Source organism: Mus caroli, unplaced genomic scaffold (genome assembly GCF_978045245.1).
Source record: "Mus caroli unplaced genomic scaffold, Mus_caroli_1 scaffold_11, whole genome shotgun sequence".
Taxonomy (NCBI): domain Eukaryota; kingdom Metazoa; phylum Chordata; class Mammalia; order Rodentia; family Muridae; genus Mus; species Mus caroli.
The window spans coordinates 88,846,273-88,863,675 of NW_028227266.1; the positions used below are offsets into that span (position 1 = coordinate 88,846,273).

General features: G+C 45.5%; 1 protein-coding gene across 1 annotated transcript in view; it reads left to right on the forward strand.

Annotated features, from left to right (window-relative positions):
- Rasgrf1 (Ras protein specific guanine nucleotide releasing factor 1) overlaps positions 1–17,403 on the forward strand; it is a 114,269-nt gene that overhangs the window by 44,199 nt on the left and 52,667 nt on the right. The window contains exons 6-8 of the mRNA XM_085827879.1: positions 11,917–11,996; positions 14,342–14,535; positions 14,967–15,076. Of these exons, the coding sequence (XP_085684005.1) occupies positions 11,917–11,996; positions 14,342–14,535; positions 14,967–15,076 (384 nt within the window). The remainder of the gene's footprint in view (positions 1–11,916; positions 11,997–14,341; positions 14,536–14,966; positions 15,077–17,403) is intronic.

A 17,403-nucleotide genomic window follows, 5' to 3' on the forward strand; every position in this document is an offset into this window, starting at 1 on the left:
TTTTCCACCAAGTGCAGCTGAGGAACCTGACTCCCAGGGAGGAAGGGAATAATTCAAAGTTGTGTGACCAAACAGTTTCAGAGCCTGAGATGGGAGTATAGACTAAAGCAGACATAGTCTAAATTTAAAGCATTTTGGCCATGGTAAGAGCGTTAACAATGACGGTTTTAACTGCAAAAAACTTATAGAAGGTTGCTACTAACATGTGTGGGCAAAGGTTATGGATATGTCCAAACATTCCATAACACACAGGAACTATTCTACCCAAAGTACCAATACCACTACCAGTGAGAAACTCAACCTTCCATATTTAACCATTATGAATTGTCTTCATCTATTTCATGATGCAATAAGAAAATACCTGAAGCTGAGTCCTTTACTTTTTAAAAATGGTTGAAAGTACAGCTCAAATGAAGAACACTTGCCTGGCATATGGGAGACCCTCAGTTTTGTTCACAGAACTGTGGAAGAAGAAAAGAAAAAGAAAGAAAGGAAAAGAAAGACAGCTTGTTTGCACTCATGTTTGGGGATTTTTTTGGGGGGGGACATTTAAGAGCTTAGCAGCAACCTTGACTTCAGAGAGGTTCTTGTGATAAGAGCCTCACTGAACAGAAGCATGTGGAAAAGAGGTATCACAGGGTGAACAAGGAAAGACAAGCTAGGCTCCTCTGCTTTGCTCCATGCTCCTTGTTAGCATAGATCACAGCACAGGGCTCCAAATATCTCCCCTATCTGAAGTCTGTCCCACTATGTGAGACCCATCCTCCCTCCTACTATAAGTGCCTTGGGATCCGGTTCCTGAACCTGATCCTGCCTGCCTTCCACCTCAACTGTGGGGAGGAAAGGCCTCTGGGCAGCACATGTGAAGAGTGAAGCTGCCTGCCGGTTTTTACTAAAGAGCACCTCTACACAGGGTTCTGCCCAGCTACATTGCTTTCGAGAGGAAGTGGATGGCCACTTTAGAACCTGATGTCAATGTAGTGATTTAATTTACTGGTGCTTAGTAAAAGGATCCTAGAGAAGAAAGAGACCTCTCTCCTCCAGGTAGGCAGTGTCACGAAGGGTGTTAATTGCATGCTTGTCATACCTTGGAAAGCTCCTTCGCCTAAGCAGTGGCGGCAGGCTCTGAGTGGCCGGCATGGTCTGCTTACAGACTTGAACGGTTTCCTTTTCATAAAAGCCATGCCAGGCACTGAGAGCTGGAAGCCACAGTTGTGCTAAGGCGCTCCTTAGCCTGCTGACAGGAGATGTCTGTATCCTGATGCTCACTCTGATGATTGACAGTGAGTGACTGCCTGAAGCCTTGGTTTGAGCCAATGAGGAAGTCCATGGAAGGAAATGCCACAATCCATTTGTCATGTCTGAATGGGCAGGGGTGGCCACCTAAGCCATCATAACTAGCAGTGTAGACAGGCCTGCGTCTGCCCTGCTCTGGCCCCACTCTGGCCTCTTTGGTCCAGCCTTGGTCATGCCCCTTCCTGGGTCACTGAAGAAGGAGGGAGATAAGCAGGTCTCAAATGGACTACTGCACTCTCCTCATTGATTCCCTTGGATGTTCTATCCCTCACCAGCCCCTAGACCTCTTGATAGCTACTAGCCAATATTCCCTTCTGTATACTCTTAGAGTGTCTCTCTGCAGTAGCCCTCACTACACTTAAACAGCGGTTTCTTTTGTGTATGTGTGAGTGTGTGCTCATGTGTCCACGGAGAGGCCAAAAGTCAGCACTGGGTGTCTCCTTCAATCTCTTTCCACTTTAGGTTTGTTTCCTCCTTATTTTCTGCAATAAGATCTCTCAGAAAACCTAGATCTCACTAATTTGGCTATAATCATTGACCAGCAAGCACCAATGACCCTCTTGTCTGTTTTCCCGGAGCTGGGATTGCTGACATATGTCACCACGCCAGGTTCCACATGGGTGCTGAAGATCCAAATGCAGAGTTTCCTACTGTACAGCAAGCGCTTGACCCACTGAGCCGCCTTGCAAACCCAAACGAGGATCTCTTCAGTGTCTAGATCTTTCCAGAGGGTGAGGGCAGGACCTTAAGCTACACACTGCATAATGCCTGGGATACCGCCCATATATGGGCCAGCAAAACTTATCTGGAAAGGGCCACCTACAAGTATTTTTATTTTTTAGTAGGAAGCAGGAGAAGGAACAGAAGGGTAGAGGAGGGACAAGCCTGAGCGAAGTACAATGATACATAAAATGGCATTGCTGTTTGCTAAAAAATTAATTTAAAAATCAATATTTTAGAGTTTGTGGCGCCTGAATTCCCTATGGTAACTAAGCAGTAACAGAGACACAAACACATGGGTTGGCTGCATTCCAATTCATTTTATTTACACACACCAACACTGGAACTTCATATAATTTTCACATGTCACAAAATATCTGTTTGAGGGTTCTTCCCCCCAACCATTTACAGTATATATATATATATATATATATATATATATATATATATAATTACATACGGCGGCGCAAACCTATAACGCCAGCACTGAAGAGGCAAAGGCCAAAGGCCAGTCTGGAGTATCCTTAAGTACATAGTGAGATTCTGTCTTAAAACAACAATAACCTCAAAAATGTGAAAGTCATCCAAGATGGGGTGTGTCATGCGTGCCCTACAGGCCACAGCTGGTAACCTATGACACAGAGTGCAGTGAGGATGCTACACACCGGAACCCAATCTCTGTCTTTATCATTGCTAGGTTTGGATATGGAGTGACCAGTATCTGTTCTGGTGCCTGTGTGTGTGTGTTTGCAGAGCTCAGCACAGGGCTCATAGCTTTTAGAAAACCTATGCTGTGTGCTCTCCTTAAAGAATCGCGATAAACTTAGCATTTTAAAAGAATCAATCATTTTTACTTAAACCGACAGAACTGAAAGGGAAATCAATCATTTTTACCTACGCTGACAGAATTGAATAAAATGGAAAGCCTTCCGATTATTCTAATCAAAAGTCGATTTTTTTTAAAGGCATACTTGAGGCTGGAGAGATAGCGATTAAGAGCACTTGCTGGCTCTTTCAGATGACCCACACTGAGTTCCCAGCACCCACAGGGTGGCTCACAACCATAGCTCCAGTTCCAGGCATCCAAAGCCCTCTTCTGACCACCATGGGCACCAGATATGCATGTTGTATCCAGACATACATTCAAACAAAACATTCATACACCTAAAATAAAATAAATAAATCTGAAGTAATTTTGAGGTACACTTGCATGTAGATAATACTACACTCCTGCTTCCTCTTCTCCCCTACTCTCCTCCTCCCACCCAAAAATGTCAGTATGTACCAAGAGGATGGCCTATGCAAAAACTGAGACGAGAGAAATGTAAGTACAGTGGACAGAAATAAAGGCAGAGAGGCTGAAGCGAAATGAGAAAGAACATAAGACAGACTATGGGGGTATAGGGCAAGCTAAGGCCACTCTAAGTCACCTCAGATGTTCAAGAAATAATTGCTGCATTAAGAGAGAGGGTGAGCTGAGGTTGAGTGTGGAAGGAGAGGACCCCTGAGGAGCCCACCAGCAATAGTCTGGGCAGAGATGATAGAGAGGCAGGTGTCCCTGAGAGCAGGGCACAGAATCCACAGCATAATGGTTAGGTGGAGTGACTGAGGGGCTGGCCAGCTCAAGCTGCCATTCAGTGAGAAGAGAAGCAGATAGTGGAGGAGTAGCTGTGCTAGATATGTCAGAGGTCACCATCAATGGGAACCTGGCAGTGAGTCCAAAATCCAGTTAGTTTTTAATCCAAATGGGGGTAGCTTTCCCCACTGTCTACAGAGTAACTTTAAAATATGAGTAAATGTCCAGGCAGTGGTGGCGCATGCCTTTAATCCTAGCACTTGGGAGGCAGAGGCAGGTGGATTTCTGATCTACAGCCTGGTCTACAGAGTGAGTTCCAGGACAGCCGGGGCTACACAGAGAAACCCTGTCTCGAAAAAAAACAAAAAACAAACAAACAAACAAACAAAAAAGAATGAGAAAATTATCCTGCTCAAAATAGAACCAATAACATGATTATGGAGAAATAAACAGAGGTCCCAAGTGATCAAGAGATAAAGCTTTCTTATGTCTTTCTTAAAGACTTGGAAAACACACAAGTAGTAATGGGGGAAATGGCTTGGTTGGCACTTGAATCTGAGTTTCATCCCAGAAACCATGTGAAAAATCTGAGGTGGTTGGTGTATATCTGTGATCTCAGCACTGAGGTGGCAGAGACCAGAGGATCCCTGGGGTTTAATGGGGCTCAGTTGCCAGCCAATCTAGCTTACTTGGTGAACTTCAAGCCAGTGAGAGACCCTGACTCAACATAAGGCTGACAGTGTTCCTGAGGAATGCACCAAAGGCTGACCTCTGGCATCACATGGCTACACACCTACAAGCACCTGTGCTGAGAGAGAGAGAGAGAGAGAGAGAGAGAGAGAGAGAGAGAGAGAGAGGAAGAAGGAGGAGGAAGAGGAGGAGGAGAGAAAGAGGGGGGAGGAGGAGAGAGGAAGAAAGAGGAGGAAGAGGAGGAGAGGGAGAGAGAGAGGGAGAGAGAGAGAGAGAGAGAGAGAGAAAGAGACAGAGAGAGAGAGAGGTGTACTAATGTCCAGATTAGAAAGATTCCATGTCAGAATGTTCTTTTCACCAAAAATACTTCCAAATTTAATGTAATTCCACTCAAAGTTCAGCCTAGCAAAATAATTTTAAACTTCACTTAAACGATGAAAAACACATTCCCTACCTCCAATTAAAATACGTTATAAAGAGGATGGGAAAATGGTCCTGTGGGTATTTAGTTGCTGCACAAACATGGGAGCTGGAGTTTAGATCCCCAGCACTGCCCAGATGCTGGGGGTTGCAAGTGGTCTGACTGTAGTCCCCCAAGCAAGATAGATAGCTAAACAAGCTGAGTTAACAAACGTTGGGTTCAGTGAGAGACCCTGCCACAATAAATACATTAAAGAGCAACTGATGAAGACACCTGGCATCAACTTCTTGTCTTCACTCCCATGGAAGCATACCACATACACACAAAGGTGGGTGGGTAGATGGCTAGATAGATGGATGGGTGGATGGAGAGTTAGATGATAGATAGATAGATAGATAGATAGATAGATAGATAGATAGATAGAGGTAGGTAGATAGATAGATAAATAGATAGACAATAGGTAGATTAATGATAGGTAGGTAGCTAGAGAGATGATAGGTGGGTAGATAGATAAATCGATGATAAGTAGATAGATGATAGGTAGGTAGACAGATGATAGATAGATAGATAGATAATAGGTAGATAGATAGATAAATAAATAATAGGTAGGTAGATTGATGATAGGTAGGTAGATAGATAAATAGATGATAGGTAGATAAGTAGATAATAGATAGATAGATAGATAGATAGATAGATAGATAGATAGATAGACAGACAGATAATAGGTAGATAAATAGATGATAGATAGATAGATAGATAGATAGATAGATAGATAGATAGATAGATAGATAGATGGATGATAGGTAAAGGTAGGAAGATTGATGATACATAGGTAGATAGATAGGTGATAGATAGGTAGGTAGATAGAGAGTGAGATGAGAGTGAGATAGTAGACAGATGATAGATAGATGATAAATAGGTAGTAGGTAGATAGATAAATAGCTAATAGGTAGATTGATGATAGGTAGATATATAGATAGATGATAGGTAGGTAGATAGATAGATGATGGGTAGGCAGAGAGATGATAGGTAGGTAGATAGAGAAATAGATAATAGGTATGTAGGTAGATTGATGATAGGTAGATAGGTAGATAGATAAATAGATGATAGGTAGGTAAGTAGATAATAGGTAGGTAAACCTATGTAGGGAGAAAGAGAGAGAGAGAGAGAGAGAGAGAGAGAGAGAGAGAGAGAGAGAGAGATGATACATACATAGATAGATACATAGATAGATAATAGGTAGATGTAGGAATATTGATGATATGGAGAGAGAGAAAGAGAGAGAGGAAGATAGAGAGATGATAGATAGGTAGATAGATGATGGTAGATTGATGATAGGCAGGCATATAAAGAGTTGATAGGTAGGTAGATTGATAATAGGTGGGTAGATAGATACATAAATAATAGGTAGGCAGATGATAGATAGATAGATAGATAGATAGATAGATAGATAGATAGATAGATGATAGGTAGGTAGGTAGATGATAGGTAGGTAGGTAGATAGATAGATAGATAGATAGATAGATAGATAGACAGACAAATAGATAATAGGTAGGTAGATTGATGATAGGTAGGTACATAGGTAATAGGTAAGTAGATAGATAGATGATAGATAGATAGATAGATAGATAGATAGATAGATAGATAGATAGAAGTAGGAAGATTGATGATACGTAGGTAGATAGATACATAGATAATAGGTAGGTAGATAGATGATAGATAGATAGATCAATAGATGCTAGGTAGGTAGATGCTAGGTAGGTAGGTAGGTAGATGATAGCTAGGTGATAGGTAGATAGGTAGATAGATAATAGGTAAGTAGATAAATAGATAATAGGTAGATAGATGATAGGTAGGTAGATAGATGATAGCAAGAAGATAGATAGATAGATAGATAGATAGATAGATAGATAGATAGATAGATAATAGCTAAGTAGGTAGATAAATAGATAATAAGTAATAGGTAGGTAGATAGATGATAACTATATGATAGATAGATAGATAGATAGATAGATAGATAGATAGATAGATAGACTAATAGATAATAGGTAGGTAGGTATGTAGGTAGATAAATAGATGATAGGTAAATAGATAATAGGTAGGTAGATTGATAATAGGTAGATAGGTGGATGACGCAGAGGTAAATTGATGATAAGTAGGTAGGTAGGTAGGTAGGTAGGTAGGTAGGTAGGTAGATAATATGTAGGTAGATAGGTGATAAATAAATAGATGATAGGTAGGTAAAGTATGAAGATTAATGATATGTATGTAGATAGATAAGTAGGTAGGTAGATTGATGATAGGTAGGTATATAGATAGAGAGATGATAGGTAGGTAGATAGATGATACCTCGATGGTACATAGATAGGAATGTAGGTAGATAGATAGATAGATAGATAGATAGATAGATAGATAGATGATAGATAGATAGACAGACAGACAGACAGATAGATAATAGGTAGGTAGATTGATGATAGGTAGGTAATAGGTAGATAAATAGATAACAGGTAGGTAGATTGATGATAGCTAGGTATATAGATAGATGATAGGTAGGTAGATTGATGATAGGTAGGTAGACTGATGATGGGTAGGTAGATAGATAGATGATAGATAGGTAGATAGGTAGGTAGATGATAGGTAGGTAGATAAATAAATGATTTGTAGGTAGTTAGGTAGATGATAGATAGATAGATAGATAGATAGATAGATAGATAGATAGATAGATAGATAGATAGAAATTACAAAGGTGTATCATAACATGATGCAACCACCTAAGGCCAGAATAAACCAACATGTCATCAAATCAAAAAGAAAGTCCAGGCTCAGGCTGAAGAATGTTTGTGAATTTAGTAAAAATCACAGGGATTCTAATTTGAATTAGACACTTGGCAAGCCAATCAAAGAGGAAGGTCGCATCCATAGCCTTTCTTCTCATATTACAGCAAAGCCAAGCGTTGGTTAAGTATTTTCACATAAAGTGCAGGTAAATACAGATGCTGCAAGGGTTGGAAAAGACCTGGTGTCCAAGGTTGAGGCAGAAAGAAAACAGAGATCCTCCCATAGCAAAATGGAAAATCACATCACCAACCATGATAAATTCTAAGTGAATGTGGGGGCTTACACATGCCAGGCCTGTGTTTGAAGGAGTTGTTTCAAATTCTTGAGAGAAAAGAGTAAATAGGCAATACTAGGTAGGTCCCAAAATAGAGACAAAAGGCTTCAACCAATCCACTAATTGTGTGTGTGTGTGTGTGTGTGTGTGCACATGTGCACACACACACGCATGCACATGCCTATCCTCTCCTCCTCTCTGTCTGTCCTCTCCTTCCACCTTGTTTGAGACAGCACCTCTTTGTTGTTTACTGCCATGGATACCTGTCTCTACTTCCCATCCCCCCACAGGATTGCCAGTTACAGGTGTATGCCACCACATCCATTCTGAATAGATGGATGTGACTTCACAGTACAAGGCTTGCGTCCACCCTTCACGGAACATACCCATCAAACAACACAGGCTCACTTTATGTCTCCACCCCATTTTGGTAATTCTTGTGGAATTTAAAACCTTGTTATGTTATAATGATCTGTTAGAAGTGACTTTGATGGTATGAGTTAATTGTTTAGGATGCCATGAATCTTAAGATGATCCACTTGAAGCCAGGTATGGTTGCACACAGCTTTAATCCCAACACTCGGGAGGCAGAGGCTGGTGAATCTCTGTGAGTCTGAAGCCAGCCTGGTCTACAGAGCATGTTCCAGGACAGCCAGGGCTACAGAGAAACCCTGTTACTGAGCAGAGGGTGGGGAACAGGGGTCAGGGGGAGAATAAGTCCATTTGATATGATACATGCCGTGTATGTTCTGAAGGCTCCAGCAGTTGGCTATTACTGTATCTTGCTCGCTGTCCTCTGGCCTGCTGATCTCCAGAGATAATACTGAAATTGGAACAATAACTCTACAGTGGCCCCTGAGTGTGTGAATAAAACACATTCTCAATATCCTATTTTGAGTCAAAAGCAAAAATATGGCTCAGTGAGAAATGCATGCTGAGAACTGAATGGCCTGAGAGCCAAGCTCCTTGCAACAAGCAGCCAAGTTCTGAAGGCAGAGGAAACAGCCTTGAAGAGAATTAAAAGTGCTAGTCTAGAGCAGGAGAGATGGCTTGGTGTAAAATATTCGTTCAGCCCTTGCAAAGGACGGGAGTTTGAGTCCCGCATTAGGCAGCTCACAGATAGCTGTCATTCTAGTTCTTATGCCTCTGGCCTCCTCTGTGCCCTGAGGGGCACATAATTAAAAATAACAAAAATAAATCTTCTATTTAAAGAAAAAGGAGGCACTGGCCCAATAAACACCAATGCTAAGACGGCTAGCAGTCATGTTTCTGTTAGAGAGACATTCTGAGTGGTCAGGAGGGAAGCTCAAATAAACAATAGCATTGCCTGATCCTGGGACCTAATTCAGAGGGATGCATTGACTCTCTTCAACTCAGAGAAAGCAGAGAGGTGAGAAAGCTGTAGAAGCTGGCAGGCGTTTGTAGACAGAAGTCATTCCTCCAAGGTGCAATGCAAGGGACTGCTGGGGAAACTGGAGGAAGTTGTCCAGAAGATGGATCCGAGATACTCCATGATGGCGGCCGCACGGCACACCTGATTCTCCACGTGGACCAAAGAGCCTGACAGAACAGACAGTTCTGTGGAAGACTGTCCCAGCTACAGAGAAACTGATGTCTGGTTTCCGAGCTTCAAAGAATAGGCTGTCTTGCTAAGGACCCAGACATAGAGGCTAAGCCAGTGATCATTTAAAATTCTGAATTCTCAGAAGCCTGAATCTTCCTCACCTGCACTCTGTGAAGGGAGCCTGGAACATCTATATATAACATGGAAGTCCACTGCTGAGATCTAATGCTAAGGAAAAGCTCCTTCCAAAATAGTGCCAGTGACTGACAGTGCCCCTGGTCACTCCAGAGCTAAGATAGAGACATACAAAGCAAATGCTTATCTCCTGCCTGCTAACATGACATCTGGTCTACAGCTGGGGCCCTCGAGGAAGACTCGAGGAAGAAGACTATCAACTTTCAAATCTGATCATCTAAGTAATAGACTTTTGTAAGGCTGCCACAGGTAGGGGGTTTTTCTAAAGGATCTGGTCAGAGTTCATTCAAGAGCTTCTGGAGAACACACACCCATTGTAGATGTCTGAAAGAACATCTGTGATTCAGGGGAAAGACCGAGACATTAACGTTATACAGGAGTTTGGAAGAAAATGGTCTCTCTCACAGGTGACTTGGAGGCACCCAAGGCTTCCACAGAGAGATTTGCCTCAGGTGTGGGGAAAACAGCAAGGAACCAGAGTCAGAAGTGGAGTCTGAAGACGAGCGGGGAGGGCTGCAATCTTGGGATATAAGCAAGAAGCTGGTGCCTTTGGGTAGCTCCTGCCCGTGGAGACCCTGTGAACACCCTAATGTGCCAGGGTTTGGAGTGCTGCAGAAACTTACTTCCAGCAGCAGCAGCAGCAGGGTCTGGGGTTCTAAGTTTGGAAGAAGTTTGCCTGGCCGTAAAAATCCAGAACTGAGAAGTCCTGCCCTGAAAAAGAGGAATCAGCGAATCTGGGAAACTTCACTGTTGCCTGATTTTAAGAAGTCACCAAAGCCACTCTAACCTTCAGCAGTCACCTCGTTAGTCACAGTGCTCGGTGTTGCCGCAAGACCCTCCACCAGCAGGACTGGCTTTCTGAGGCTTCAGGCAGCCATTAGCATCTTTCAGCAAGGAAATGTTACTCAGTCAGGGTATGTGGATGTTTAGGTCATCATACTCAGACTGGGAAGATGGCTAAGTGGACAAGAGCTCTTGCTACATGAGACTGAGAATCTGAGTTCAAATCTTTAGCGTCCATATAAAAAAATTAACATAGCTATGCATGCCTTTAACACCAGTGCTGAGAAGCAGAATTGTAAGGATAGCTGGGGCTTGCTGGCTGCCAGCCCATTTCCAGGTTCAGTGAGAGATCTTGCCTCAAAGGAACAAGACAGAGGGTGATGGAGCAGGGCACTTTCTATTCTCCTCTGGTCTCCACTCTCATGCAGATGGTCTTTGGTACCCACAAGTGTGCTTATACGAAATACACACCATACAGACACACAGAGACATCATGATCCTGCACATTCAAGACTGCAGAAGAGTGGAAATGTAACTTTTAACAAACACTGAGTGTGAAGGGGGGAAAAATCTTGTGACTCGATTAATTAACCTGTTTGCTTTGCTGTATGGTCTATAGACACCCCGTGTAATGTCTTCAAGCTGTCTCTACCATCCTTTCTGTGATATCCCTGGCCCATTGCTAGGCTGTTGCTACACTGGCTTGTTTAGTATTGGGCTCTAAAGAGCTTCCTTTCCTCACTGGTGGATGTCCTAGCGTCTGGTACATGTCTTCTGCCTGGAGTGGCTTCCCTGCTCGGATGTGTTCTCTCTCACAGCAGTTTGTGCTCTGAGGGGGTCTTGCTGTATCAGTACCACCTGAGCAGGGGGAAGAGGTGACGGAGCCATGATCAGCACAGGTGGGTAGAGCTGGGTCCACGGGCAAAGGCCCCTCAGGAAGTCTGAAAGATTCTGTGCACAGCAGACAAGGAAGGGGAAGGAGGAAAAGGAGTAGGTAAGGCATGAGAGAGAAAAAAAATGAATGAAGGCATTAAAGGAACAGTGGGGATCTGGGCTCTGCTAGGCTCCTACTGTATACCAGGTATCCAAGCAGCCTCAGCACTGCAAGAGATTCTTCACCTCAGCTTATTTCACATAGAAGGATATGAATTTCAGAGATGTTAGGTGTCCTGGCTGGAGAATACACAGCTAGGAAAGAGCCTAAGTCAGATGTGAGCATCATTCTAGATGGGTCCCAGGCCCCATCTCTTCCCACCGTCAGTGGCTGGTGTTCTGTATTCTCCACGTCTCTCTAATACCTTGAGGCAGATGAAGTAGGGGGAGATAGCAGAGAAGGCCTCTTCTGCACACAGCTGGCTGCTGGCCACTGCAGCTCTTCTCTGCCATCTTCATGGGCTCACACCCCTTGCACAGAGGGGCTTGTGTGATGCCACTCGGTCCTAGGCGTTTAGAGCACCTATTGAGGGCCTCAATTTAGCATGACACTAAAATGTCCAGCAGGGTCCACCGCAAGGAGGTAGGAAATCCAGGCAGAAGCTCACCTGTGCTTTGTCTTTCAGTGAGACCATCATGTTCCTGCATCAGATCTTCTACCAAGGCCTGAAGGCCCGTATCTCCAGCTGGCCCACCCTGGTGCTGGGTGAGTAGCCATCCCCATGGGGTCCTACATATTCCTTTCCTGGGCAGGAGACAGCTCTGTCCCTCTAGATCATCACAGTGAGTCTCTCTGTAGACCCCAGGGTCCCTGAGAGGAGAAGGACAACCGTCATGTGCTCCTGGAAAGAAATGAGACCCTCTATTTGCTTGTCCACCTTCCCTTTCAACAGCAACATGCCCACCGTGAACATCTCAAACTCCAGAAAAGTAGAAAACACTATATCACCTGTCACTCTGTCCCTCAAAGGCAGCCACCCCAGTCATGGCCATGTTCCTCCCACAATTCCCTATACACAGAGATCCTGAGAGTGTTCGAGTTTTCTTTTCCCATTTCACGTGACTGAAAACAGAGGGAGTTAGAGAGTCTGAAGCTTGTTTGTACAGACATTTCATTCATTTGCTTACATCAGATTATTACATTATGCTGATACATTGCTGCTGCTGCTGCTGTTTACAATAGGGTGTCTATTGTAGCCCTAGCTGATCTGGAACTTGCTATGAGACCAGGCTGACCCTGAACTGTTAGGGATCGGCCTGCCTCTGCCGGCCAACTGCTGTAATTAAAGCTGTACACTACCATGCCTGGCAATGTGTCACATCTTAGCTTAGCTTTGTAAATGGAGCATTTTTCCACGCCCAGTTTTCTCATGCTGAGTGTTTTGATGGCTGTATAATGAGCCAGTGTCCCTAAGGATACATACCATGAACCAGGCAACCAGCTCGCTCTTCTTATTGGTTCTAAGCCGCTGAAAATCTTTAGGGACCATTTTTATGGGATAAGTTTCCAGAAGTTGGATTACTAGAACGAAGGCTCCGGCTTCATCTGCATTGCCTAGAAAGCTGTGCCGTTGGGTTCCAGGGCTGAGCCGCACCGGTGCCTTCCATTGAACGGCACCTGTGCCAGGTTCCCACTTTGGTAAGTAAAGGAACTGCAGTGTTCCCTTCACTACAGAGGGGAAGACCCTGAGGCTGCAAAGTCATAGTGAGAACCAGGCCAGATGTAGCTCTCCGGCCCCCTTCACTCTTTAGATGTTTCTTGTGTCAAAAACCCTGGTCTATGGGGCTGGGGAGAGAGCTCAGTCAGTAAAAAGTTTGTCTCAGGGGAACAATGAATGACCTGAGTGAAATCCCAGAAGCCACAAAAAATCTCAGCCAGGGCCCAGTGCGATCATACTCACTGCTGCTCTCTCAGGGCACTTAGGTTTGATTCTAACCGCACCCATAAGGAGGCCAACAATGGTCTGTAACTGCAGTTCCCACTGGCTCTGACACCCCTTCTGGCCATTATGGGTGCTGCATGCACATATGTTTACACAAGCAAAGCATGCATGAAAAATGAGAACATAATTGTTCCTAGGTATATACATGAAATAAAAACAAATAAACATTTTTTAAATGTACACAATGGCATACACTTATATTCTCCCAGTCAGTGCTGGAGAGGCAAAGACAGGTAGATCCCTGGGGCTTTCTGGCCAGACTAGCCTAATCAGCAAGGTCCGGGTGCCAGGAAGAGACCTTATCTCAGAAAGCAAGGCCCATGGCTCCTGAAGAGCCACATACATGCCCACACACATGAACATGCACACACACGCACTGTCTCAGTTAGGACTTTACTCCTGTGAAGAGACACCATGACCAAGGCAACATTATAAGGACAGTATTTAACTGGGGCTGGCTTACAGGTTCAAAGGTTCAGTCCATTACCATCAAGGCAGGAGCATGGCAGCATCCACGCAAGCAGAACTAAAAGGTCTACATCTTCATCTGAAGGCTGCTAGTGGAAGACTGACTTCCAGGCAGCTTGGGAGAGGGTCTTAAAGCCCATGCCTACAGTGACACATCTACTACAACAAGGCCACACCTCCAAATAGTGCCATTCCCAGGGCCAAGCATATACAAACCATCACATGTGTTTGTATATGCGCATGCACACACACACACACACACACACACACACAGCCAGCCTCTTACAAAGACACTTTGAGTGGAGGCAGTTGCTGCCCACACTCCACATGGATCAACCATGAGATAAGGTCTGACCTACACTAAGGCTGTCTTCTGGAGATGGTTCCCAGAGCAGGGCCCCTGGGAGCCACAGCCATAAGGGTATAGGACTCCTTACCATCTCTCTAAGCATCTCCAGTCAGAGCTACCACAAGATAGCCCACACCTGTAAGCCTTAGTCGCAAACCCACTCCCCCAAGGTGGGATCTCTCTGTTGAGGTGGGATTTAAACCTCTCACACAGCCTCTCTGGGTGAGCCAATGGGTCCAAGGCCTGGGGCTACCTCACCCTCTGATCTGCGGACCCCACCTTCCTTTGCAGCGGACCTGTTCGACATCCTGCTGCCCATGCTGAACATCTACCAGGAGTTCGTCCGCAACCACCAGTACAGCCTCCAGATCCTTGCTCACTGCAAGCAAAACCGGGACTTTGACAAGCTCCTCAAGCAGTATGAGGCCAAGCCAGACTGCGAGGAGCGCACACTGGAGACCTTCCTCACCTACCCAATGTTCCAGGTGACTGCTGGTGACCTACAAGGGAGTGGGCTGGGGCAGGAGCACTGAGGGCACAGCTGGCAGGACACAGTCCCTCCCCGAAAAATCCTGGCAGGTGGAGAGCAAGCTGAGCCCCCATGCACCTGTCCCCTCCAGCAGTGGGGAAGGTGAAGGGGCAGTTCCTGGAGACAGTCATGCGTGGGTCCCCATTGTCCTGGCTCTCCAGGCACATCAGAGATGTAGCCTGCTTTCCTCCTCAGTCTCTTGGGTTCAAAGATCCATTCTTGACTCTCTTGCTTTCTGTCCCTCTCCTTCATTCCCGTGCATCTCTTGTCGACCATCACCGTCTCTCCCTTCTTGCCCTGTCCCTCCTTGCTCCCTGTCCCTTTCTGTCTCTCCACCTGCTCCTCATCTTCCTGGCCCCGTCCTACCATGTCCCTCGCCACTCACAGATCCCCAGGTACATCCTGACACTCCATGAGCTGCTGGCCCACACACCTCATGAGCATGTGGAGCGCAACAGCCTGGACTATGCCAAATCCAAACTAGAGGAACTGTCCAGGTGAGTGCCCAGCCACGGTGCAAAGGGTGGGCAGGGCAGGGCTGAGAATTGCCTCAGGAAAATCATAGCCTGCCTCCTTTCAAGGCTGGGTCCCCTGACTAGCCTGCACAGATTACAGCTTACACACAGGCCTAGATGAAGCAGCTGGGTGCTGTCGCTGGCACTGATAGGATCTGCAGAACCCTGCTGTTAAAGTAGACCCACGACCCAGGAGAGGAGCTTCCCGGAACTTTCAACACCTACTTCCCCTCTTGTTCAGTGTCAGCTTGTCAAATCCTGTAGTAGTAAGCCAGGTTTAGTGTTAGACACCTAGAAAATCCTAGTACTCAGAAGATGAAGGCAGGAAGGTCAGAAGTTCAAAGCCAGCCTCTACTCTTAAGTCGGAAGACAGCCTAAGTAAGCTACTTAAAACCATATTTAAAAAAAAAAAATTTTGGGCTGGTGAGATGGCTCAGTGGGTAAGAGCACCCGACTGCTCTTCAGAAGGTCCGGAGTTCAAATCCCAGCAACCACATGGTGGCTCACAACCATCTGTAACGAGATCTGACTCCCTCTTCTGGCGTGTCTGAAGACAGCTACAGTGTACTTACATATAAATAAATAAATCTTTAAAAAAAAAAGTTTTAAACAAAAACAAGGCAGGAATGTAGCTAAGTTGATGGAGTGCTTGCCCCACATACACAAACCTTTGTGATCAGTATCCAATACTACATAAAACCAGCTATGGTGGCCCCTGTTACACCCCAGCACTTATGAAATAGAGACAGGGGAATCCAAAATTTACATTTCAAGGCTACCCTGGAATCTATGAGGCCTTATCTCAAAAAAAAAAAAAAAAAAAACCATTGTGGTGCTAAGAGCCCCCCATGGACGGAATTCCCAAGTGACTAGATGGAGTTGCTATAGCAACAGGAGGTGACAGGTGGAAAAGTTGTGACCATTAAGGACACTCTGGTCCTCCAGTCTAGAATTCCTCACCTGGCCTTCTCTCTGTCCTGCAGTCCAGAGGGGGCCTTCCTCCACAAGAACAGAAGCGGTCAGGGGAACCCTGTCACACACATCCCCACTGAGGTGCTGGGAGGGGGGATGGCCTAGATTGGGAATGGAGCTCAGAGGAAGAGCCCTTGCCTTCTGTCATCTGCCATCACTGTCTGTCCCTCCTGCCCTGTCTCTAGGCAGAGCTAGTAGGATTTCCCAATGGACTGGGTGGGAGAACGGAAAAAGACTAGTGATTTTAGACAGGATGGATGCCTTTAGATACCCGAGTGGAGGAGACCAGAAAGGAGGGTTCTAGATTCTGGATCAAGAGGTGTCATCAGTTTGATGGCAACCACCATGCTATATTGCCACAGGAGAGACTTCAGTCAGGAAGACATCAGAGCCTAGGATTGAACCTTGATGGAGGTCACAACATGAGGTTGAGCCCTGTGGTCAGGCATAGCCGATTAGGAATAAGGATGAGGGAGGCTCAACTTCCTGGAGCCAGCAAAGGATAACAGGCAGGTCTCAGCTCCAAGCTAAGCAGAGGAGCAGGCTGAGACCAGCAGGAGACAAGCTGCCTAGTCTGATCCTTCTGAGAACCTGCAGAGTTACTGAGTCAGGAGGGAGGACCGGGGAAGCATATGGGATGTGTGACTACAGATCAGGTGTGTGACTGCAGATCGGTAGACCCTGTGGCAGGAAAAAAGAAAGAACCCTCTGCTGGTCCAAATCCTACATGCTCCCTCCCCAGAGAAAAGGCCTAGGATGTCCCCTGAGGTTCCTCATTGCTGAGAGATACATGCCTGAGGTGCAGATGGCCTGAGAGGCCAAGGTATGCATCCTACTCTATCTTCCTTCCACCCAGTACCTGCACCTTCTCCTAAGCCCAACCCTAATGGCACACTGGAGGTTCTCTCACCCTCTCACCTCCCCACACCCGCCTCCATAGGGTGCTAAGGGAAGTAACCTAGCATGATAAGAAACCATCAGATAGCCAAGCCCTGGCTAGACTAGGAGTCACACACCTTCCTCTCCAACCCAGTCACAAGCTGTTCTCAGAGCTGTACCTCCTCCCACACCTCCAGCTGCTCTCCGTAAGAACCAGATGTTTGTTTGTCTTGCCATTTTATCCTCAACCACCACCGTAGCGCCACTGAGAACACAGTGATAACCATCACTTCTGGGGCCCGCGGTCCCTCAAAGAGCTTAGCAGTTATGTGTGCACATAGGTCCCCAGCACCAGTCTGCCTCAGAAGCCGAACTTACCCTGTAGGCTGCCCTTGTCATGTCTCCACCACTGTGGAGTTCCCCCTTCGGACCTTTCAGAGTCCAACATGCCCAAGCAG